General features: G+C 44.4%; 1 protein-coding gene and 1 pseudogene across 2 annotated transcripts in view; both read right to left on the bottom strand.

Moving 5' to 3' along the window:
* The window catches only part of MAP2K5 (mitogen-activated protein kinase kinase 5), a 148,603-nt gene that overhangs the window by 39,381 nt on the left and 82,664 nt on the right, over positions 1-26,558 (bottom strand). The window contains exon 17 of one of the 2 annotated variants that reach the window (XM_066635045.1): positions 16,685-16,714. The exons of the other annotated variant lie outside the window; for it this stretch is intronic. Coding sequence (XP_066491142.1) covers positions 16,685-16,714 — 30 coding nt within the window. The remainder of the gene's footprint in view (positions 1-16,684; positions 16,715-26,558) is intronic. 2 annotated transcript variants of the gene reach the window in all.
* On the bottom strand, positions 7,308-7,424 carry LOC136659625 (5S ribosomal RNA; annotated as a pseudogene).

The following is a 26,558-nucleotide window of genomic DNA, read 5'->3' as shown; positions in this document are numbered from 1 at the left end:
GATTTGTGGTGGTTTGCGCAGAACCTCCCGCAATTACTCCAATGGAAACAAGGGTGATGGAAAGATCAGATTAATAATTGCCACAAGTCCCGAGGATAGTCAAAAACCAGACAGCTGCTAACTGCCCTGCAAAGAGCTGAGCTCCTGCAGTTTGCAAACTTGTGTAAATGTAGGGAGATAAATGTCTGAGCACTTTTTCCTGGTGGTTTTTTTTTTCCAAGTCCATCCAGGTAGTGGGGGCAGGTGAAGACTGGGTCACATAACTAAGGGCCCAATCCTATCCAATTTTCCAGTGCCAGTGCTGCTGTGCCAATGAGGTATACACAGCTTCCTATGATGGGGAGGTAGTCACAGAGGCCTCCTCAAGGTATAGGAACATTTGTTCCCTTACCTCAGGGCTGCACTGAGGTTACACTGGTGCTGAAAAGTTGGATAGGATTGGGCCCTCAGTCCCTCAAGTCTTGCGGTTGTCTATTACAACTACCTCATGATGAGAAACAGACCAAGTTTTTTTAAACAAACAAATAAAATATTACTTGTAAATAAATATTATTTCTTTCTATATCACCTTTTTTGAAGTCTTGTAAAACTAGGTGGGTCCTGATAGTCATTTAAAAAAATGGGTCCCAGTGTTAAAAAGTTTGAGAACCACTGATTCAGATTATTTATTTAGTAAGTTCCCAAGTTACATACTGGTTCCCATTGTGGAGGTTTATCCAGAAGTCCACAGAGGGTGCCATTCACAGTTCTCCCATTTCAAATGGTGCTTTGGAGGAAAACGCTATTTGAAATATAACCCAAAAAAACACCTTTTGAAATAAGGTAGCGTACCAAAAAAAGGCATTTGCAATGTGTTGGGCAAGAAATTTGAACAAATGAATTAGCCCTTGGGCACCTCTTTTTGATTCCGGCCTCCCTGGACACTGCCTCCTTTAGCCTTACAGGAGTGTTGTTGGCATCCTTCAGTCTCGGAAGACTATGGTGTCACGCTGAATGGTGGTTCTGGAACAGAGTGTCCTCTCCAGTGCGCGAAGCCTGGGTAAAGTAGGTATGGAGGATAGGCTGTTACCCATGCAGCAAATCCCCCCTCTCCACGTCGCTGAAATGGTCCAATGGAAAGGCAGAGGCCAATACAGTTGGTTCCAGCAGTGTCGCAGGAGTTGCCAGAACGTGCCTGTGTTCAGCCATGAACTGCCTCAGGGACTCCGGCTCCGGATTTTGCCTCAAGGTTGACTCCTGAAGCCTTTTCCATAACTGGATGTAGCCACAAGGCAGTGGAGGTTTGCTTTTCAAACAGAAAGACACATTTGTGTGCAGATTGTGCACATCCGCTGGACTTCAGTGGATGATTTCTGAAAGTGACATACTGTATTGCCCCATAGGCTTCATCCATTATGCATTAAGGTACGTAGCTGTGTCAGTTACCTGAACCTGATTCAAAGTACTTAAGACACTCAATTACTTCTTAATGCCACTGCAGAGCGTGGCAAGGTTGCCGTTTTGTTGTGTCTTGATGATGCAACATTATTGTAACTTATTCATTTTCTCAATCAAATAAAGCTGTGCTGCTTTTTGTGTCACACAAATACCTGAAGCACTGTGGAAAGCTGGATGTATTTATTATGATTTATTGCTACAGGTAAGATCGTTTGTACAGCTATGCCCTCTCTTCATCCGTTAGGAAGTTTAAGAAAGACAACCATATTTTTCCAAAGCCCTCAATGGCAATGCAAGTTGTACTTATAGTAGGCATATTTTTCACTGTAAAACAATGTTGTTTACTTTTTCCAAGCTCACAAATACCACAGCATCTCAGTAAAAGATGAAGCAAACTGAACCAGAGACAACTTTATGGCCACTGCACTGCCTCTGAGCACAGTTCATGCAAAAGCATCCAGTTTTATGGCACATGGGGTGTTTAGAACACACTTTCAACATAAAAAGCTGCAGAGCTGAAGGAGTCCCCTTCTCATCCCAGTACAATGTGCACAGGTTTCTCCTGAAAGCACACCAGTCTTTCTATGACCCAGCAGGCTGGAATGACAGCTTGGGTGGAAAGATATACAACTGAGATAATCTTGCTACCTTATCTTTCAGGATTGTGGCAATGACCACCAAGTAGTCAATATAAATGTGTAATCATCATAAAAACTTTCTTTTTTTTAAAGATGGGTTATCCTCCACAGATGAAATTGGTGCATAATGTACATGAAAAGACTAGGAAAGCCTTACATCCCATACACCTCCAGGAACTGGCAAGCTGGAAAAGGTGCTTAAATGGCCAAGAAGTCCTCCACTAGTCATCTCTGCATTGGAGTTGCGGCAGCAATCAAGAAACTCAAAATGAATCTCTTCCTTGGCTATGTAATTGTCATGCTTTCCATTTTCTCTTTTTCTTCATCTGATTAGAATCTGCTCTGCAGCTTTTGCTGGAGAGACCTGTAAGTGCCCAAGGCTAGTTCTTCCTGCATTGACTAACAAGTTTGCTGTTGCTGTAGATGTGGCTGTTCACACCAGCAAAATTTAACACAAAAGGCTGAAGCATTCAGGTACCTGGAAACAGATCACAGAAACACTAAGAAGGCACCTGTTTGCATCCATCTCTTCTCCAACTCTTAGCAATTCTGAGGATGAAATTGCCTTATTTTTCTATATTTAAACACTCAGATTCCCTTCCTATAAACTGTTTGGGTCAAAGACAATAGTGTTTCCATGCCAGTGAATGAATGCTCTCCATTACCATGCTTCTGTGATGAAAAAGGCAGAAAAGGAGGCGCCTAATGCTCAAGATTTCTCCTGCCTTTTCTATTTCTCTCTCCTTGAGCTGTGTTTTATGCTACTCTTAACCCCAGGTCAAGTGTGCTACTCATAAAATTCCCATTATTTATTTCTGAGCTGACAAACTCTAGCCACCTAATCAAAGGAGATGGGTAAGCCAAGAAATATAGAAAAGAGTCTCTAGAAATAATTTTAAAACAAGACATTGGCAACAGCCCTCCAAGAATTTTGTTCCAAACATTATACTGCTGTCCTCATTCCAGCTTCAGCTGAGTACCCCACATTCAAAGGATATGTTATTCTAGACTCCATGCTAGTGAGGAACTATGACTCAACGCCATGGCAGTAATTTTAGTAAGGGCAAGGGAGGACAGAACTTTACTGCCCACCCTTGGATCTCACCAGTTTCACCAGAGCCCTCAAAAATACGCTCCTGCAATGTAACTGCCTGGAAAGCCAACAGCTTAGTGGCAGAGCACATACAGGCTGGCCCTCATTATCCGCGGATTCAGTGCCCATGGATTATGAAATCCATGGTTCTGAACCCGCAGGGGAGGGCCTACCTGAACCCTCTAAAGGTGACCAGAGCTGTGCTCTGTTCACCTCTGGAGGGTCTTCTAAGGCCTGCAGAGGTTGCATGGAAACAGGAAGTGGTGTTTTAAAGGCCTTCAGAAGGCATTCTGAGGGCAGGAAAGTGCAGTTCTGGTTGCCTTTGGAGGTTTTCAGGGGACTGAAACCTGTGGATTCAATTATCCGTGGATTTTGGCATCCACAGGAATTTCAGAAATGGAACACCCGCAGATACCGAGGGCCAACCTGTACTTTCATGCAGAAAGTCTCTCCCAAATTCCATCCTTAGAACCCCCGGTTCCTAACAGGCCATGGACTGGTACCAGACTGTGGCCCGGGAATTGGGGACCCCTGGTACAGAGAATACTGGGATAGGTGAGACAGTCATCCAGGACAACAGATGGTAGCTTGTGCAACTGAGGTCAAACTTGCTTCACTCTGTAGTGGTCATTTCTTTTTAACTGCGAAACAGCCTAAAATATTCAACCTATATTTATTTCTACACACTTCTATTAATTCACAAAAAACGTGCATCAACTTTTAGGGGGGAGCAGCACAAAATGAACCCAGATGCTCAAATATGAATTTAGTAACCCAAAGAACAGCATTTTAAGCATGAACAGATCTGGCCACGCCAGGAAAGATGTACAGGATTTCAACATGTGCAGAATAATATTAGTCACGAGCTTACCTATCCCTTAAATGTAGGAAAAACAAACAGGGAATCCCTTCCCATATTTCCTGTAAAGGGAACAATAACACTGGCAAACTTTGCATGCAATAAAATATGACTTGAAAGATCTTGGAATATCATTTAGCATAGATAATGCTAAATATCATTTAGCATTAGATTATCACTTAGCTTTATCATTTAGTATTGATTATCATTCAGCATTATAATTTAGCATGGAAAGCAGCATCACTTTGAACAGTGTTTAAATAGTTCAATAGTACAACATAAGAACATCCCCACTGGATCAGGCCATAGGCCCATCTAGTCCAGCTTCCTGTATCTCACAGCGGCCCACCAAATGCCCCAGGGAGCACACCAGATAACAAGAGACCTCATCCTGGTGCCCTCCCTTGCATCTGGCATTCTGACATAACCCATTTCTAAAATCAGGAGGTTGCGCATACACATCATGGCTTGTACCCCGTAATGGATTTTCCCTCCAGAAACTTGTCCAATCCCCTTTTAAAGGTGTCTAGGCTAGACGCCAGCACCACATCCTGTGGCAAGGAGTTCCACAGACCAACCACACGCTGAGTAAAGAAATATTTTCTTTTGTCGGTCCTAACCTGCCCAACACTCAATTTTAGTGGATGTCCCCTGGTTCTGGTATTATGTGAGAGTGTAAAAAGCATCTCCCTATCCACTCTGTCCATCCCCTACATAATTTTGTATGTCTCAACACATGACAGTGTTGATGATAACATAGTGCATCAGTCTTATTCTGAAACCGAGCGCTGCTACTCTTCGGTTTACAGAAGTAGTCTTCTGATAAAACTTTGGTACCTCAGGTGGTACTGGATTATTGGATAAGTGGGACTATCAGGAGGAATAATGCTCGACGGATTTCCTCATCAGCTGAGCAGCGCAGCACAGCACAGCACCTTCCGGGGACAGCAGGTGGCTCTGAAGTGGTGGGAAGGAACCTACTGTGCAGTTGTGCGACTGGGACAGCCCTTGGCAGCTCTTCTTGTCCCTTTTGGCAAAGCTGGGGTGGGAGAGTATGGAGGGGGCAGGGGCCGTGCCTGGTTGGGGTACTGCCATTGCTCATGAAATCATGGTAGTTTGGGGAAATCGCTAGGCCCAGGCACCTGGATGTAGACTTGCTGTGCTTCAAACCTGCTGCTGGCTGTTTTGAGGCCAGACTATCACAACTGGATGCCAGAGTATGGGAGTTTTACTGTATTGTTTTATGAATGTTTCAGGTGTGATCCAACACCATTAAAATCAATGGACGTTTTGTCACTGACTTTAATGTGAGCTGGGCTGCACTCAAATGACACTTCTGTCAATTGGGAGAAAAAGATCCCCACAAAATAGCTTTTGTATGCACCCAGTTAAACAGAGTTATGTGGGCTTTTTCCTCCTCTCTCCTTATTTGACAAGTGGCCCTTGTGCCAAAATGAACACAGGCCAAACTTGGTCAATACTATGGATTGCATGTAAGAAAAAGGACCTAGGACCTTACTAATAATATCAGGGCGCAAAAAGCAACAGCTTCCATTAAAACCAGACAATTATTTAGACCTCTAAGTTGCTTTTAAATGGAAGTCCTTGGATAAGGAGCTGTTTGACCCAAAATTCAGTTGCATTAGCAGGAATCATAATAAGAAAGGAATCTGGAAACAAAATAATTTTTCTTTCCCTCGTAAGGGGGGGGGGCTCTTCATTAGTAATCAAGAGGCACCTGCAATTGGAAGATAAGGGCCAGATTATCAAGTGGTGAGCATTGCCTTGGGCTTTGTTTACAAGTTACTTTTCCTGTAACTGAATTTTTAACCTGCAGTATCCTTCCACATGGCTCCCTCCAAGTACGCCAGACAGACTTCTCATCCCAGCTTAGAGGCTTCTGGCACATGTGGGAGCAATTTCAGCACACGAGTCCTTTACCGGGATGTCAGGGTTTGCTCCACGCACACACACCTCTGTGGTATGTACAAGGCTGTTCCCAACAATGCAGTGAACAGGAAAGGCTATGCTTTGTGCACACACGTATCAGAGTGGAGTGGTACACCTGTGGGGCTTTGGATTAAGGAAACACGTGGCAAGGGGATCTCCATAAATTCCAAATGACTCCTCCAAGAGCCAGTCACGAAACCACTCCCCAATTTCAACCCCCAGTAGTCAGGCAGCAGCCATGGGAAAAGCCTCTCTGTGCCTGAGACTTCAGAACTACCACTAGTCAGAACAGGTAGTAATGAACAAGATAGACTAATATCATGTCCCTAGTGCAACATTACTTTGGAAGCCTGGTTCTTCCACCCACACTGATTCCATGGAAGAGTCTGTTTCCCCTGTTTTCAAGTCTGCTGGATTCTGTACCCTCTTTGCAACCCAGTACTCCAGCTCCCCCATCTTGGGTTGCAGGCTTCTGGCATTTATACACAGACACCTGTACAGCATCTCTTCTTTCTAATGTGGTCAGTGGGTGCCTTTTTTCCTGCTGCCTTTAACTATCTTTGGAATACTGTCCTGCCCTACCATGTGCTCACTTTCTAATTGCCCTATTCCTGCTTTTGAATAATTCATAACATTTACACCCTCATCCCTTAGGGATGTATTGGCCTGAACTGGATTCGACCTAGCTCCCATCAATTTTTTCCCTTCAGGGAATAGTTTAAAAGCAAAAACACTTTTTCAATGTTAAATGCCAGCAGTCTGGTTCCATTTTGTTTCAAGTGGAGCCTGTTCCATTTGTGCAGCTCAGCTTGTCCCAAAATGTTCCCCAGTACCTAACCCACACAAACCCCTCTTCCTGAAATCACCATCTCACCAATGCATTGACACCCCTCAACTGTGCTTGTCTAGCTTACTCTGTGTGTGGAACAGGCAGCAGTTCTGAAAATGCTACCCTGAATGTTCTGGCCTACAGCATCGTACCTAGAAAACTGTATTTGGCTTTCAGGACCTCTTGACTAGATTTCTGAATGTTGTTGGTGTTTTGGAGGGGAGAAACAGAGGTTGGCATATCACCAGGAAAGGGAAGGGTAGCACTTGGTACACTGCCTCAGGTGCCAGAAGGTCTTCGGTTGGCCCTGGCTGGATGGACCAGCATTCTGACATGACAAATGGCTGCTTCATAAGCTGGAGCCATCAGATTCTTTAATCTTGAAGGGAGAAGCCCAATTCCTCATTCCCTCAGACTCAAATGTCATTAGCGTATGTCACAGCAGAGGCGACAATTTGGTTGGTTGGTTGGCAAACTTCAGTCTCGAAAGACCATGGTGTAAGCCTACAGCACCTGGTATTCCCAAGCGGTCTCCCATCCAAGTACTAACCAGGCCTGACCCTGCTTAGCTTCTGAGATCAGATGAGATCAGGCATGTGCAGGGTAACAGTTGCTGCCTAGAGGTGACAATTACTGGCTCATGAAACATCATCCAACAGCCACCTCAAATGGAACGGGAGACCTCAAGAAAACTTTGGGACAGGGAAATTTTGGACATATGTGAACAACATAAATTAGAAAAAAATAAAATGGTATTAAAAACAAAACTTAACTGAATAAAGTCTGCTCTTTCCACCTGCTGTCTGATGGAGCCTTGAGAGTCATCAACCTCAGCAGAACAATGCCACTGTTTAGAGGGCCATGGTATGTCATTTGTGTGACAGCATAAGATGAAAGTAATTGCCCCAATCTAAGGCTTGTGCTATGATTTGGATGTAGCCCTACCCTCGCTGTTAAGGGTTGCCTAACACAGGCTCCCCCTTTGTGCACGTGGAGATGCTCCCTCCTCATGAGCTCAACAGCACTGCCTGCACTTTGGAATCCACATGGGGCTCTAGAAGCAGATAACTCTTGAGAACTGATCCAATCCAGAATTTTCACCCCACCCTCCATTAATAACATTTTGGACTGCTGCCTACCTTTATAAAATCAGCCCCAAAGAGGACCATGCCCAACAGAGAGCTCTTTAACATTTGCTATTATTCACTTTTGTTTCCATCGCGCCGGGTGCCTCTACCCGAGGAGAAGCAATATGTCATCATTTTGCTGAGCTAACTGGCCTAACAGTCCTGTCCCTTTGAGTTAGGAACAAGACAGCAACACTTCATCAAACCGTTGGCAAAAGCCAGGTAGAATAAGCTGGCAGAAGAGATGGGAACTGGCCAAGTTTGCAAAATTCAGAGACTTTATTGGCGATTGGAAAAAAATCAGAAGTGCTTGGCAGGAAAAGTTGCCCCTTTCTGAGGGGGAAGTTCACATCAAACTGCCTCTGTCTGCCTCACTATTTCAGCTTTGTGATGACTCATTTCAACGCTAGCCTGACAAATGTTTGAAAGGGCTTCTTTCCCCACTCACCGCCTCTCTTCTCCTCTTTGGGGGGTTTCTCTCCCCCCCCCCCATACCCTACTTATCATGCTCCTTATTTGAAACAGATTTTTAACAGATAATCTTGCTCGTTACAACAATATCTTGGTTGCATTTTATTCAAATAATTCTGAAAACAGCTTTAAAAGCCGTTTGGAATAAACATCAAGCTCACCATCAATCAAAGGCAAAAAATTTTCCGCTGGCGGTTGTATAAACATCAGATCAACTCACTGATGTCTTCAAGGATTTCAGACTGAACCATAAAAAACTCCATTAACTTCTGACAAAGAATGCAAATTAATCGCAACATGGGGTGAGATGAAATTAAAGGCTCTTTTCTAATCAATGACAAGGCAGGATGAAATATTTACTCCTCTCTCGCACTCTTTCCCCACGCTTGCTTGCTTGCCTGTGCTCAGGGTTGCACTCCCCAAGCCAAGCCCCAAATGGACGATATGAGGGCACACTTCCCCACACCAGGAGTTGCTTAGACCTTCCCAACCCTAGGGCGATCTGAAGGTAAGTTGCGGAGATGCAAGGCATGCACACACAGACACAGAGAGACACACACTAATCATCCAAATCTCAGGTGCACCCAATTTGTTATTCACTCTCTCCTATGCCAATGGAAAGGAAGGAGCGAGAGAGAGAATGGGAAAAAAGGCTGGCACAGACAGATGCACCAGGAACCTGAAATGACAGTTCTGCCCTCCGGAAGTGCGATCACTATAGAAAAATCTAGTACAGCCTCCAGGTGAAATGTCTGGTGCTCCATATGGAGCAGAGAAAATTAACAACAAGATGGAAATCTCACAAGCAGCAGGGAGCTGCCTTTTTTTTTTTTTGGAAGAAAAAAATGAAATTTAAAGATGAAGAAGGAGAAGTAATAAATTAATGGGGTGTGAAAACATTCAAAGCTTTACAATACCAGGGGCACTATTTGCTCAGATTTATTTTTTTTTAAGAGAAGGGAAAAACATCCCCTCCTCCAAAATTCAAGTCATTTTGATGTAATTTATTAATAAAGATCTGCAAGTGTATTAAAAAAACAGAGAAAGCATTTTTTTTTAGCCAGATCCAGGGAAAGCAGCTTAAGTACATTTCTCTTAGTCCTCTGAAAATCAGGAAGTGTAGCTTTTCTTTCTGTAATGGATTTGTCCTGGGCCAGAAATGCAGAAAGGTTGTAAAGTCTGAGCAAACTATTCGACTGGGCAACTCTTGGCATTTTCCTGAAATTTCACGATTGTGAAACAAACCCTTGTCCTCCAATAAATTTGATTTAATCACAACTATTCAAGTCTCTGCAAGAAAAAAATTATAGGATTAGCAACTTCTTTCAAATGGTGCATTTTGCATCTGAATTATCTCCGGTGGTCCTCACAACATGTCATTGCCTTTTAAACTTTCCTTAATGTTTTTCTATACAGAATCAGAAATGGGCGGCACAATCCTAGCTTGGGCTGGAATGGGGAGGTTGGGAGGCTGGTGAGTTTTGGGCTGAAAGTGGCTCAGCCCAAGGCAGGGGGAATTGCTTCCCCTTACCCTGAGGAGAACCGCTGCAACCCCAATGGAGCTACTCGGATCTGCACCACCTAAAGAGGTTGCGCAGATCCGAGCAACCTGGAGCTGCTCTGGGCTGCCCAGGAACTGGGTCAAGATCTGGCATAACTGCCGGCTCCTGAACGCCCCCCTCCCGCTGCCCGCCCACGGCCTGTCCAAGACCCCCCCGTCCATCCTGAAATGTCTCCTCCTCATCCTCCCCATGCCTCCCCAGACCCCTGTGCCGGCCAAGCTCAGTTGGTGCAAACTTACTGTGCTCTGTTGCGGCAGAGGTTGAATGCAACCTTCGCAGGCCAGTGCATGTTCTTGCGCCGCCCTGGTTGACTCCAGAATAGGCACAAACCTGTTTTACAGCGTGTTTGTGCCAGCTCAGTGCAATCTTAGAATTGCTCTCTCAGTGTGTCAAATCCACATTATGGCGATCTACAATTTTTGAAACACACACAAGCACTGCTACATGGCCAGCTAAAACTACAGCTCTGGGGACAAATTGGTTTGGTAGCAATGTTGATTTCATGTTTGCATACGTAGACAATGGAACAGTCTGGCAGTGATGATTCAGAGTCTGGTAACTTCCAGATTAGATTACTACCAAGCATTATTTGAGGAGCAGCCAGTGAATACTGTTCAGAAACTTCCGTTTTCAAATGCAGCTACTCTGCCAGCACACAGACAGATATGTCTCTCAAAAGTCCTACAACAGCATGAGTGGTAGCTGATCTGCATCCGAGCACAATTCAAAGTGCTGTTGGTGCTTACCTTCAAAGCTGTACAAGACCTGGACCCTGAGTACCTGAGGAGACTCCTCTGATCTTGCTCATACATTAAGATCTTCATTAGAGGTTCTTCTCTGGGTGCTCTCTTTCTTCGGAAGGAAGGGGGGTGGGGATTTTAGAATGGGATGGTCAGTTTGTGGTGCCCTGCCTTTTGGAATCTCCTTGCCACGAAAGCTCACCTGATGTCTACTCTGATGTCACTTCAATGTCAGGTAAATACTTCCCAGGTCTCTGGGATATTCTCCCAGCTATTTTAAGAGGAAATTTATGTATTATGGATTATGTATTATGTATATGTATTGTATTGGCAACCTTCAGTCTCGAAAGACTATGGTATCGCGCTCTGAAAGGTGGTTCTGGCACAGCGTCTAGTGTGGCTGAAAAGGCCAATCCGGGAGTGACAATCCCTTCCACACCGGGAGCAAGTGCAGTCTGTCCCTGGTCTGTCTCCCTGGCTATGGGCCTTCCTTCTTTGCCTCTTAGCCTCAGACTGTTGGCAAAGTGTCTCTTCAAACTGGGAAAGGCCATGCTGCACAGCCTGCCTCCAAGCGGGCCGCTCAGAGGCCAGGGTTTCCCACTTGTTGAGGTCCATCCCTAAGGCCTTCAGATCCCTCTTGCAGATGTCCTTGTATCGCAGCTGTGGTCTACCTGTAGGGCGCTTTCCTTGCACGAGTTCTCCATAGAGGAGATCCTTTGGGATCCGGCCATCATCCATTCTCACGACATGACCAAGCCAACGCAGGCGTCTCTGTTTCAGCAGTGAATACATGCTAGGGATTCCAGCACGTTCCAGGACTGTGTTGTTTGGAACTTTGTCCTGCCAGGTGATGCCGAGGATGCGTCGGAGGCAGCGCATGTGGAAAGCGCTCAGTTTCCTCTCCTGTTGTGGGCGAAGAGTCCATGACTCGCTGCAGTACAGAAGTGTACTCAGGACGCAAGCTCTGTAGACCTGGATCTTGGTATGTTCCGTCAGCTTCTTGTTGGACCAGACTCTCTTTGTGAGTCTGGAAAACGTGGTAGCTGCTTTACCGATGCGCCTGTTTAGCTCGGCATCGAGAGAATGAGTGTCGGAGATCGTTGAGCCAAGGTACACAAAGTCATGGACAACCTCCAGTTCATGCTCAGAGATTGTAATGCAGGGAGGTGAGTCCACATCCTGAACCATGACCTGTGTTTTCTTCAGGCTGATTGTCAGTCCAAAATCTTGGCAGGCCTTGCTAAAACGATCCATGAGCTGCTGGAGATCTTTGGCAGAGTGGGTAGTGACAGCTGCATCGTCGGCAAAGAGGAAGTCACGCAGACATTTCAGCTGGACTTTGGATTTTGCTCTCAGTCTGGAGAGGTTGAAGAGCTTTCCGTCTGATCTGGTCCGGAGATAGATGCCTTCTGTTGCAGTTCCAAAGGCCTGCTTCAGCAGGACAGCGAAGAAAATCCCAAACAAGGTTGGTGCAAGAACACAGCCCTGCTTCACTCCGCTTCGGATGTCAAAAGGGTCTGATGTGGAGCCATCGAAGACAACAGTGCCCTTCATGTCCTTGTGGAAGGATCTGATGATGCTGAGGAGCCTGGGTGGACATCCAATCTTGGGGAGAATCTTGAAGAGGCCGTCTCTGCTGACCAGGTCGAAAGCCTTTGTGAGATTATGTATGTATATGTATAATTATGTATAAAAGTATACATCTACTGCTCTAATGCTATATTTGCTCTGATGCTGATTTATCACTGCCTTTACTGATCATTATTTGTATTTTTATATTGTTGGTTTTAGGGACCTGTGAACCAAAAAGTGGGATTTACAGTACATAATATAAAAACGTGCTCAAGTCATACAATTCACTCCAGTGTCAGTAAATCTTTGCACACACATCAGGAGAGGAACATTCCTTCCACTTCTATAAATTTGTTAACAGAAAGCACTTTGGACCCTGCACTTTTTTTCCTAAAGAATTAAGAATTTCTAAAGACTATACCTGACCTCTTCCAAAACCATGTTCTTCTTAACAGTAAATGAGCGACGATGAACAAAATCATAGGTTAACAAAACCTCAAGTGAATCAGGAATTTGTTGGATTGAACTAATCCTGGAGTGTGCTTGTGTAAACACCTGGTAACAGCAGTGCCTGATCTAATTATCACAATATATCAATGTTTTCTTTGCAAATTGACACATTTGCAAGTAAACTGTAAATAAAAAAAATTACAATGAAGTTCCATAGTCATCAAAACCCAAGTCTTGAAAGCACTTATGTACTTGCAAAACCCGACTAACAGAAGCCGTTGATTTTCATAGCTTAGAATGAGGTGTGATTATACATAAGGTTCACAAAATAGTCAATCAAAAAATATTACTTGCAAATCCCTACTGAAACTAACCAGAGCTGTTCCACATTTAGCACAGGCTGTTGTGCCCCCAGGCGCTTTGTTTTCAGCTGAGGAGGGAAACACATGACTGCCTGTTTAGGATGTCCATGCTGTCTCAATACTGAAAATGCCTCTGAGTTAGAGCTATTGAGTCCTGCCCCAAAACCAAGAAGAATGGACACATGCACAAATGTCATGCAGAAGGATACATGTGAGCCTGGTGACCTGAAAAAGCAGCTGTGAGTATGAGTAGGCAGGAATGACTTCTTCAGCCGGGTTCCTGCCATGACCAGGCTGCCATTAACTAGTTTGGGTCTGGGCAAACTGGTGCTACTGGAACCAAAGGCAGGTGCTGTTCCTGGAGCAAAGCAGCACTTTGATCCCTGTGGATGGCACAAAACTCTTGCAGACCTTGGGATTTAAAACACATATGCTCATCTGCAAACTTTACTCTTTGTCTGAGAAGGGAAAGGGTGAGAATGACCTGCAACAACTGCCACAAGCAAAGAGCTGTTGAGGGAGATAGGTCAAGGTGCCTTCACTTTTTGTCAGAACAGCAGGGCACGGCAGTCCTGGCTTCCCTTTCTCATGCCTTGACATCTATTTTCACATTACTCACTCTTTGATGCTCTCCTGCTACTAAATTGTATGCTGAGTACATGTGTGAATACTTCTTCCTCAACCCCCAGTTGTGTTGACATGTACTTCACAGGGTGTAACAGATGTATATTCAGCCTGTGCGAAGTGACCAGGAGTGACCAGGAACCGGTTCCTCCCCTGCATCTTCCCCCCATCAAGTGATGCCCACACCATATATTGGTCTTAGACCTACAAGATCACGCTTGATGTTTTCTAGTTATATATGATGTCACTACATAAATTATGCAACATCAGATCACTGCTTGTTTAACAGGTATGCACACTTTCTGGCTCCCAAACCAAGCAGCAGAAAGTTAATGGCAAGCACAGACACAGAACAGCAAAGTGTCTTGTAGCACCTTAAAAACTAAATATATTTATTTCAAAGGAAGCTTTCATGGAGTGTGGTCCACTTCAGATGCATGAACTGTCATCTCTAGTTGGCAGATATATAAAGTCTACACATGGAGACAGAAAAAAGAGAACTGAAATTGTAAAAGGTGGGGTCAAAGGGCTACTGGATGAAAGAAAAGAAGTGTGGACATTAATACTTAAAGTATAAATGTAAAAGATAATAAAAGTATTACTCTGGCTTTAGAGTTGGATCAGTCACGATTTGGTGGTAGTTTGGGTATTTTAAGCTGTGATTCAATAGTCATAGAAGATGGCCTTACACAGTGGTTCTCACACACCTCTTTTTCACATAAAAGTTACAAAATAGATTAAGAAAAAGTTTGCATTTCACTAGGCCCAAAAGCAGTTTTTTTTTCTTAGCTAGAAAAACACTGTTCTGCTGACAAAGAGAGAAATGGTTAGCAAAATTTGGCATTTGCTGAATCTATAAAGTCCATTAAAGAGTCAGAAGAATTTGTTTCAAAAAAGTGCTTCTAAAACAAGAAAGAGACTCAAATCCTGTCCTATTATTCAATAACCAGAGTGGTGAGGCATCTGCATAATCTAACCATGCATAAATTAGTATGTGTTATTTGCATAATAATAGCAAGTTAATAGATGCTTAAAGAGCACAGACCAACACCATCTTTAAATCAGACATGCCTCTAGGCACTTTGGCCTGTATCAACCAGGATGTTGGGAAGTGGGTACATTCCCCTGGGAAATGGCTCCTACTCACAGACCACTGGAAATATTGGAATTACCCAAGAGTTCCAGAGCCCTTTTCCACAGTTCCTGTTTTTTCCAGCACCAACATGTCCAAACAATGAGTCTGGTAGCTTGCATCCTGTGCTCAGAAAATGGCAGATAAAAGCATCTAAAGTGATTCACTTTGCCCCACGCACATCTTGCACTTATTTATTTTTGCTGTGTAAACTGCTTTGTGAACTTTTTGCTGTTGTTGTTAAGTGGCATATAAGTATTTGTAATAATTATAGAAAAAATAGGAATACTTTTTCTAGAAAGAATAACGACAACATTCCCTCCACTTTTGAAGTTTGTTGCACATTTTTGGCATGATAAATATTTGCAAAGAGATGCAGTCAGACCAACATGGTCAAATGGCGCAACTGGTTCTGGAAACTGGTTATTTATTCTGTTTTCCCTCCTATGCCTCCTAGACTGTATCACTTCAGACTGCAGGAGAAGATCCCACAACTCACTGCTCCTACATTAAAAACAAAAAAAATATCTCCCTCCACATATGGTTATATGGACATGAACCTAAGAAGAGAGATCTAGTTGGGAAGTTCCCATGCATCAGCTTTTGGAGTAAAGCTATTATTATATGCTGAAGACAGAAGCATTAGCTAACTTACCCCATCCCAACAACATTCCTATTTTGTTAAAAGAAATTTTGTTTTGGGTAGGAAACATCATAAGCATATATATAGGATTGTGGTACTTGTCTAGGCAGTGGTATGTAAGAAAAGGATCTGGGCATTTTAGTGGATACAAGTTAAAAGTAAGCTGGCAATATAATGCAGCTGCAAAGAAGGCAAGTGCAATTCTAGGCTGTATTAGTGGACATATAGAATCAAGAACACAAGAAATAATGGTGCCATTGCATTCCACTTTATGCAGACCTCACCTGAAATATCGTGTCCAGTTCTGGGTGCCACAGTTAAGAGACATACTGACAAACTGGAGTGGGTCCAGAGGAGGGTGACTAGGCTAGAGACCATGTCCTGTGAGGACAGGTTGAAGGACTTGGGGCATGTTTCATTTGGAGAAGAGATGGTTTAGAGGTGACATAATTGTTCTACAACTATATGAGGGACGGTCATGTAGAAGATGGAGTGGGATTTCTTCTCAGTTGCTCCAGAGAGCAGGACCAGGACAAATGGGTTTAAATTACAAAGGAAATTTTGATTAGACATTAGGAAGAGCTTCCTGAGAGTAGAAGTGTTTGGCAGTGGAAAAGTCTGCCTTGAAGGGTGGCAGACTCTCCCTCGTTAGAGGTCTTTAAGCAGAGTTGTGGATTGCCTGCTTTGGCAGGGACTCACTCATCTTGCAGGTCCCTTCCAACTCGGATTCTAGGATTTAAAGCAATCCCATTCTAATAAAAATACCAAGATGCCAGCAAGGTCATTCCCCCGCCCTTCCCAACCAAACAGTCTACCCATAGCCTTTAATACCCTCCTGTTTCGTTTTGTTTTTCAAAATTAAAACTTGCATTTTACAAGAAAACAAAAACAAAAACAGGTAATTAAAAAACAGCAGTGTTCCCTTCCTAATTTCATCAAGTAATCTGGAATAAGGTAAGGCTCCATTCCTCCCTCCTTCCCACGCTCATTCATACAGTCTCAAGTATATAAAATAATTCTCAGGATTAAAAAAACAAATATTAAAGGCAGTTTTAGACAAGTGTGGTGATACCACGTTTTGATTTAGCAGGGCAGATTTATTTGAACCTGGCTACAAGGTTCACAATTACTCTCTGCAACTTCATACATAGGAATGAACGCCACAGTGGCAGGCAGCGGTAATGAACATTCTTACCTGAGGATACGGGAACCTCCCGAGAGCAAGCTGGGAAAGGAAATAATATTTGTCTAGTTAGAAAGATTTGCATCAGGAGTTGAGGGGGAGGAAGAAAGGAAAGATATTCCTGGGGAGGGAGGAAATAACACCAAAAAATTCAGTTCAATATTGAGTGCAAAATGGACAAATACTGACAAATAGTAAACATAACCTCTAAAAAAGGAAAATAGCTAAATTTGGAACAGGCAATCATGTTACACATCCGCCTGCCATCCTAATTCAAATCCTGTGCTCATTAATAAATGGTGGGAAGAGACAAACGTAGACATAATTTTACATAATCTGTTCTGATTTCAACATGAGAGTTTTTAAGGAATTCAAGATATTTGGATGAAGCCCAAGAGACAAAGGAATTCAGGGGTTTGACTGAGTGTATCTGTAAGACAGAGATGGAAGGTGGAAGTTATAAGACAGCATGGAGAATAGACTGAGAAGCCAGGAATGCCTCTAGGATGTGACAGTGGGCACTGTGACTTGACCTTGGGTACAAGTCCAGGGTCACTTGTACCCATGGACCCCCCGCCAGGTATGCCACTGTCCAACTCAATATATAGATGATAGCATGGTGCTCCACACTAATCAGCCCAGAAGGACTAAGGCCCTTGAGTATGCTCTATCACCAGCAGGGATTAGCATCCTCACTTTACTCTTAAACATGCATTGGAAGGATGGGAAACTCTGCCTACTGTTATTGAAGGGTACTCTGAAAGATAACAGATTCAAATGAGGGATTGCTCCCATCCTAGAGGCCACTGAAAAGAGGTTCCACCAGCTCAATGGGGCAACTGGACAGCAGGTCTGGTCGAGCTTTGAAGCTGTCCTTCCATAGCTGCTTAAAGACCCTGCATGGGACATCTGTTAAGTGTGCTAGATATGGAAAAGCATATTTCAAAGTCTTATCATTAGTTGATGGCCATAGCAAGTCATTCTCTATCAGGTTAGCCTATCTTACACAGTGTTTTGTGTAAAAAGTGTAAAGAATAAGTGCCACTGCACAAAGCTCTCACCCATGTTGTGCAGTGGCATGGTGGTCCCTTCCAGAAGTCAATGATGACATCATCACGTCATCTCCAACAAGCTGAAATTAAATCTGGATAAGTCAGAGGCTCTCCTGGTTCGGAAATCCTCGATGCAGGTGCTGGATTATCGGCTTGCTCTGAATGGGGTTGCACTCCCTCTGAAGGAGCAGGTTCGCAGCTTGGGGGTCCTCCTGGACTCGCAGCTGCTCCTGGATTCCCAGGTGGCGGCTGTGGCTAGGGGGGCCTTCGCTCAGCTTCGGCTGGTGCGCCAGCTGCGGCCGTACTTGGATCGTGCAGACCTGGCCACGGTGATCCATGCCATGGTGACATCGAGGTTAGATTATTGTAACGCGCTCTATGCGGGGCTGCCCCTGAAGACGGTTCAGAAACTGCAATTAGTGCAGAATGCGGCAGACCGTGTGGTCACTGGAGCTAGGTGGTTTGACTCTGTCAGTCCGCTTCTCCGGGGGCTACATTGGCTGCCCATTCGTTTCCAGGCCCAATTCAAGGTGCTGGTTTTGACCTTTAAAGCCCTATACTGCTCTGGGCCAGGATATCTTAGAGACCGCCTACTCCCGTACAATCCGACTCGCCCTCTCAGGTCATCAGAAAAGGCCTTTTTACAAGTGCCGCCACCCAAGGAGGTCCGGGGGGCAGCTGCAAGAAATAGGGCCTTCTTGGTAGTGGCACCAACATTATGGAACTCCCTTCCCCTTGACTTGAGAATGGCTCCCTCTCTTGAGAGTTTCCGGCGAGGCCTGAAGACACTGCTGTTTACATAAGCCTTCTGATTCTTTGGCCTTTTTAACATTTTTTACACATTTTGTAGTTTTTACAGGCCTGATTCCTCTGTAACTTGCTCTTTTGTACTCTTTTTATTCTGTCTTTTAATCTGACTACTGTTTTTTAAGGTCGCTGTTAATGTGTTTTTAATGTTTTTATCTGCTATTTGTCTTAATTTATGTTTTTAAATGTGTTTTTTATATGTTGTTAGCCGCCCTGGGTCCCTTTAGGGAGAAGGGCGGGATATAAATAAAGTCTGTCTGTCTGTCTGTCTGTCTGTCTGTCTGTCTGTCTCCAACCTCCAGGTTAACCAAGCTCTGAGCTGCACGGAGCATGATTGAGAGGTGCATGGTCACCTACCTTGGGGGGTAAACTGTTGACAGGATTCTTTCAAAAGAATTAATTTATTCTTTTAAAAGAGAATAAAGAATATGTTGCAAATTGCTCTGGTTCTTTGAAGAAAGAAGTTGAAATGAGTACTAACTAAAATAGTACATTTGTTTGTTTGCAAATAGAGCAAACTAGAGTTGTCTAGAGATACCTGACTGTTCCCTGCACACAAGCTGCAATAGAAGCATCATTCATATTATGCAAATCAATGCAAATGAAAGGTATTTATGCAAATTTGGCATATTTATGCAAATATAACTTTGCTAGAGAAGTGGGGCTTCATCAGTTTGGAAATTGATATTTTTGTGTATTACATACACACTAACCTGACTGCATGTTCAAAAAAATAAGGACCACCATAGAGATTTGTTTCATATATAAAGGAGCAACATTATTGAACATTCCAACAGCACCCAAGCAGCAAGAAATCCAATTCAGAGGTACCAAGAACCACTATTTCATTGGGTTACACCAAGTCCTCCCCCACCAGAGTGTCAAGGTATTATAAATTAAGAATCTCACAAAAGAGTCTGTAATCTTCCCTGAAATAGCCTGCAGATATGTCACTGTACTAAATGTGTTTCAGATTTAATGAAGCTTTAATGTCCTTTTTAATTTTGCCTGTTTCAGTATCACCAGGGGTCGAGCAAGGCAATCAACACTCAAGAGGATGGTTTGGTTTAAAACTAGGAAAAACTCATTTGCTTATGAGTTGCACTGTATTTTCTTAATTAAATTTACTGAGTAAAATGGTTTTAAGTTCAGTCAACCAATGACCTCTGCATGTAGATTTAGATTTATAAATAGGCTAACAGCTAAAGTAAAGAAGCCAAAAGGGAAAAAAAGAGAGTGAGAACGAAAATTCAGAAAAAACAAACAGATTAGGGCTCTGCATACATGAGCATTGTGTCCACACAAAAAATCCATTTGGACATAAAATGATATATAATCCCCAAAAGAAAATTGAAAAGATATAAAGGCACACAAGTTGAGGCAGTCAATCAGAAAAGTCTTCCTGCTCCATTGCAGATTCAGGAGCATATTCCCATTATGCTCTGGAGTTTTGGAATTCTCCTGGCTTGACAAATTAATAGATCAATGCAGTGGTTCCCAAACTGCGTGCCGTAGTGCCCAAGGGCACCATAGTGAACTTAACATGGGAACCATAGGATATCCTCAGCAGCCTGTTCTTACTGGCTCTCCCAAGCACTGCCATGCTTGAATACCGTGAGCTCTCATGCCATTCAAGATGGCAGCATCCAGTAGAGCCAAGTGATTACACCACTGCGACAGGGTACTACAACTGTGGTAAGTTTAGAAACTGTTGGATGAATGCCTCAACCCATGGAAGGCCCTTTTCTTTGAATCTCCATTATCCAACTCTCCTGATTATCTAAATGCATCACCTCCCACTACACTGTGGAACATCTTGCAGAACACACCACCTTGCCATGGGTTGTGAGCTAACAAGAGCAGGTTCTTCCTCATGGCTGCTACAAACCAAGGTGGCTGGGTGAAGAGCCCCGAATCTGCATTCTGTGGATATGCAGAAAAGTAAGCACTGGATCAAAATCTGTTTCTGCAATCAACAAAAGATGTTTCTGTGTCTTTCCTTAAAGACAAGCAAGTGTCACAACTTTGGCTTTAATATGTTGAAACCTGAGCATCCTAAGCATACTCAGCTGAGGGAAACACAGGAGTTAGTCTGTTTGAAACTTTGTTTCAAAGATAGGAGTTAGGATGGAAGAAAGTATAAGCTCTGGAGATACCCAGCCTACAATACAGATGAATCCTGCAAGCCCCATGCCACATGATACAAAAGATATATCTAGTGTGAACTCATAGCAGATGCTATAGCACAATTTCAGATTGTAGGAGGCTCCAGCATCCCTGCAACATGCCAAAGGATCCTGAAATGCATTTTAACAACTGCACATGGCTTCACCAGCATCTATGAGAATACTGCTATCCTCAGCGATTGCTTATTTGGGGGGGGGGTTGTCCTGTACATCTGATCTGCACCATTATCAGCACATGAATCACTTGCAGAAGGTTCCAGATTCAGTTCCTGGCATCTCTAGGTAAAAGGGGTTGGTCAACCGAGCTTGAAAAGATCCTTCTCAGGCTAAGACAGTGGAGTAAAAAGAACAAGGCTAGATGGGTCACGGGACTGACTTGGTATTAAGCAGCCACAGATGTTCAACAACATCTGTAGAATAGGAGTGAAACCGCCAAGACTGCAAGGAGAATGAATGGAAAATATTACGTGAAGCCATTTTTCTCATTTATGATTAAAAATAATGAAAAGATATAGCACTAAGAATGCTACTGTCTACGGAGCAGTATAAAAGGTACATCATAGATGTTTCTACCGTACTTTCCAGTACAGAACACATTTTTAAACACATCTTTCTCCACTCTACCATAAAACTAACCAGGCCTTCAGCTATGTTCCTCAGTAATCTTTCAAGATACATGCGCGTGCTACAATTCTCTCCACGTTATCAGACATATAACTAACATTCCAGAGAGCCTTTCAGTCTTTTCCAGGAGTTGCTTAAAATCAAGGACTTGAAAAAAAATTACCTTAAGGCTCCTTTTGAGCTTACTTCTAAGTTGGTAAACTTGGCTAAAAATTTAAACCCAGTAACAGAACCCCCAAGTATAACCTGAAACGTTTTGTAAGAGGTGAAGATGCATGTAATGCAAGACTGCTCTGGGGGCCTTTAAAGAGAAACAGACAAGAGCAAAAGGCAGATAAGGATGAATCCCTCACTGACTATCAACTTAAGATGGGATCCTAGGACTCATATGAAGGTTAACATCTGGGGTGCCTGGGCTAATAGTGCTGGGGGACTTCAACGTCCATGCTGAGGCCCCCGATGTAGTTGTGGTTCAGGACTTCATGGCTGCCATGGCAACCAAAGCCTGTCCCACTTAATTATGGTCCTGATGCATACTGCTGGGAAGTATTTCCGGCAATAAAGCAGGAAATGTGGGGCATGCTGGAATCACAGCATGCTCTGCATTGCCTTCTGCATTTAAGCAACCCGCACAGAGAAAGGTGTGAGATCACTGCATTCCGATCCGCGAAGCATCACAAACTGGTGCCCTGCCTTCTCAACTTTCTCCCAATCAATCTCACTCCTTTCTCTCCTCAGACTCTTTAGACCTAGGGTTCCCAAACCGTGGTCTGCAGACCACTGGTGGTCCACAGCGCCCTCCCAGGTGGTCCGCGACCTCTCTGGTGAAAAAAGGAAAAAATGCCCTTCCAGGAAGAAAAAAGCCTCTGCAGCACCAGTAGCCAATCAGAGCAGCTCAGAACCAATCAGAACATAGCCTTTCTCCATCTTCTGCCTCCCCCCTCCAACTCCCTTCCCTCCTTGTCTGTGAGTGCCCAGACAAGTGAAAAAGTGAAGCGCAGGCGCCTTGTAAGGTGCGCGAATTTGTGCAGCTTCCTGGCTCAGCTGCATGCAGGGGAGAGGTGCCCTGCCACCGCTGCCTCCAGCCTGCAGCCTCCATTCCTTGACCCTGTGCCTTGATGAGCCCTTGCAGCCTGGTTTTTCAGGAGTCAAATCAGGGAAGCCCTTGCAGCCAGCCTGGGAAGTCTCTTGGACAGGCCAGCGAGGGGGGGGGGGGGCTGCCACCGCCGGAGGAGAGGAATGGGAGGAGGTGGAGAAGGAACACACTCCCAAAGGCATCGCTGGCTGGCTGGCTGACTGGGGGGGTTTCCCTGGGAGTCCAGACTCCAGCTGGCCAAGGAACACAGAGGAAGGGAGTTGGAGGCAGTGTGGCAGCAAGAGAGGGGAGAAACAGTATGCTCAACCCCCGGTCCTGGTACCCCCTCCCCAGTTGGCAGGATTGGGCCCCCTGGATGTGCTCCTCTAATGCCCAGGGGTGGAGCAAGGGATCCAGGCAATCAGGTTTCGGCACCCCTTTTGGAGAGGGAAACAGGCAGCACCTCTGTTGTCTTACTGCAAGCTGCCCACCTGGGGAGAAGCAATCCCAGAAGTTGCAGAACAGGCACCACTGTAGCCAAGTACAGCAGGTGTAACCCCTGACTCTTCCTCCTCAGAGAGCAGCAGCAGGAGCCCTCCCCCACCCTATACTTGGCCAGTTCCCCTATCTCCTCAGATTGCAATCCTATGCATGCTTACCTTGGAGTAAGCCCCATTGACTATAATGGGACTTACTTCTGAGTAGACATGCCTAGAATGGGGCTGTTAGTCACACTGTGGCTGTGATGAACTTCTCCAGAAATTTCTCCAATCCCCTTTTAAAGGCATCTAGTCTAGACACCATCATCACATCCTGGGGCAAGGAGTTCCACAGACTAATGGCAGAGTAGGCAGCTGTTGTTTTGTGGCTGTAGCCTACCTATAGGCTTGCTCACACTCTCTTAGCTCCAACCAAAGTAGTCCACAGCTAGAGCATGACAGCAATCAGAACAGGAAGTGAAGAGAGGCTTTTCCCCCTAAAGACCTTGCAGTGCACACCAAAAGGACTTTTCTTCCTGAGACATGTAGCAGTCATTCTGAGATGCCTCTCTGAGCTGGTGCTTCCTTCACACGACTCTTCTCCTTCAGGACCCACCTTCCTAAATTGTGTTGAACACTTTCCTAAGGACTCTGGACTCACAAGTGGGGGGGAGCAGGGCCAGGGCTGTGTAACAAAAGGAACTGTGGAGGGATGTGTGTGCTTTTTGTTGGCTCATTTAACTACCTTGCATGACTTGTCTATAATCCCCTTGTGCTTACCCTCTCCCTTTTTCCACACTTAAAAGAGGCAAGGGCTGTGCGTAATGTGGTCTGGTGTGGGGGAAAAGAGACTGGATTGAATTGGGTGGGTGTGAAAACCTCTGAGTTGGGGGGGAATTATAATGTGTTCCATGTATTCCATGTAAACCCACGACTTTCACAGCTAGTGAAGCAAATGCAAGCACAACCATCACATTAATTATTAAACAATCTTCTTATGTATTACAAATTTAATTGTAATTTTTGTGTGCGAGGGGGGGGTTGCATGTGGTCCCCACTGTCTCAAAATTTTGCCTTAGTGGTCCCTGAGCTCCTAAAGGTTGGGAACCACTGCTTTAGATGAAGCAGGAAACAGAAAGTGCACCAGGTGCTGTCCCAGCTCACTCACATTTCCTGATTGTGCCCACACAGAGGAAGGAGCCAGGTTAGGGGTGCAAGAGTTTTGGGAGGGGCAGGGGCAGTGGACAGCACTATTGGGCTATTTGAGGCAGCCCAATGGCTGTAGCCAACCCGGACCCTGTGCCTCCTCCTTTGCCTTATCTTTAACATTCCATTGTTCTCTGAGGCATCCTACCCAGTCTTGCGTATAATATTAAAATAAAAAATTTACTCTGGCAACAGGAGGCCCATACCTCAGTGGCAGGGCACACATTTTGCATGCAGGGAGCCCAAGGTACAAATCCCTGACTTATCCAGGTGACGGATCTCAGGTAGCAGGCGACTGGAAAGACCCTTCTCTGCCTGAGACAACACAAGAAGAGTCTGTTAGATCAGGCCAAAGGCCCATCTAGTGCAGCTTCCTGTATCTCACAGTGGCCCACCAAATGCTTCAAGGAGCACACAAGACAACAAGTCACAACCTGCGTCCTGGCGCCCTCCCCTGCATCTGGCACTCTGAGGTAGCCTACTTCTAAACTCAGGAGCTTGTACATATCTATCATGACTTGAAACCTATGACAGACTTTTCCTCAAATCCCCTCTTAAAGGCATCTAGGCAAGATACCAGCACCACTTCCTGTGGCTAGGAGGTCCACAAACTAATTACACACTGGGTAAAGAAATACTTTCTTTCCTCTGTCCTAACTCTCCCAACACTCAATTTTAGTGGATGTCCCCTAGTTCTGTGATGTGAGAGGGAAAAGAGCATTCAGACTGATATCTGACAGACATCAGACTGACATCAGACAGTCAGAGAGCACAAGACTGGGCAGGGGAGACCATTGCTGTATTAGGCAGAGTCACATGTTCATCTGCTCTGAAATGCAAGCCCCTCAAGGCTTCCGCTGGACATCACCTGATCCACAGTCATGTCTAGCGGTATTAAAAAAAAAAAGAGTCCTTGGTTGGTAGGGCTGCCGGTCCCCATGAAGTTCTCTTCTTTGACCAGTTCAGGTGGCAAGACATAGGCTGGTTGGCCTGCCTCACATCCCTCAGGATTACTGGTGCACAACCTACTATGGCTCCAAGTTCTGACAACATTAGTTTCAGGAAGTAACTGAGGCAAGGACATTCTGAGCATTTTTTCAGGACAATGAAGCTATAAAGTCCCGGCCTCCCCCTTCTTAGATTACTCTGTACGATTTGCTAGTTTTTTTTTTTAATTTACAGTTATACAGAGGAGCACAGGATGGTTTTATTTAGTCACATTCCATGTTTCTCAGCATAACTGCAAATTGAAAATAAGCACTTACGATACTGCTTGTGATCGAGCTAAAGAAGAACTTTATAGTCTGAAATGTTCTAAAATTTGTTCTTAATTACTTTCTGCACACTTTACACAATTAAATTTCCATCTCAAGATTTTGCATTTAGATTGTGCACTGCTGTTAAACCCTCAATTGAGAGAGAAACAGCCACCAGTTTCGAACATTCAGGGGCTGAAAACTTTTTCTGAAAGACCACAAGAGACATCACAACTGGATTACCTGAAACTCACACAGCAAGAATTCATTTCCAAGACCCATTTGTAGATTTCCAGATACAAGGTTTAAAATGGACTTAACATTCCCGTGAAAAAGACCCTGATAAATATTAAATACTGCAAAAGAAGCCCTCTCATTTTCCCTTTCTACCAATACCAATTCCAGTGTCCTCTTATTGCAGAGTTTAAAAAAGAATCCAGGAGGATATAACAGCAATTTAACCATGTTAACAGTGTTTGGAAGGTTAAATTGGCAACAAAGAACAGACGCAAACCACCTTGAAATAGGGTTTCAATTAAATGAGAAGGATTTACTAACGCAGGTCCAACAGAAGGGTGAGGGTAGAAGAGTTACAAATTAATTTAATCTTCTGCCCATAGTTTCCAGCTGCACTCCAGTGTCTGGGGCTTAGGGACAAAGCAGCACAAGGCCGCCAAGTGGAAGAAGCTTCCATTTTTAATGTACAAGACCATTAACTGATAACTTGTGGAATGCGTGACCCCTGCAGAGGGCCTTGAGCCCGAGTAACACAGACAGAGGCAATGACGTGTCTGTTTTGGGTCTACACCTAGGCTAGGGAGAATTCCCACCGGACCCAGCAGAAACCACACCTTGCAGAACCTCTGGGCAAAAGGGGTTAAAACCTTTTAAGGAGGGAGGAGATAATTCAGACTGCAAATGCAAGAGGGTTCCTGTATGGGGAAAGGCTATAGTGCTGGGGGCTTTTTATAGTTTGGTGAAAATGTGATTGAGGGGAGACATGATTAAGACATGCTTATAAAATTACGAAGAAATTGAACAGACACTAAAACCAGGGGTCTTGGATCTGATTATACAAGGCAGCCCGCAAAGGACCATCATTAGCCATTAAAACTAGCAGGAGATTTAGGACAGACTAAAGGAGGCACATTTTCACGAGTTCATAATTAGTCGATGGCAGTGTTTCTCAAACTGTGGGTCG

The sequence above is a fragment of the Tiliqua scincoides genome, chromosome 8, assembly GCF_035046505.1.
Source record: "Tiliqua scincoides isolate rTilSci1 chromosome 8, rTilSci1.hap2, whole genome shotgun sequence".
NCBI classification, from domain to species: Eukaryota; Metazoa; Chordata; class Lepidosauria; order Squamata; family Scincidae; genus Tiliqua; species Tiliqua scincoides.
This window is presented reverse-complemented; position numbering and strand designations above follow the sequence as displayed.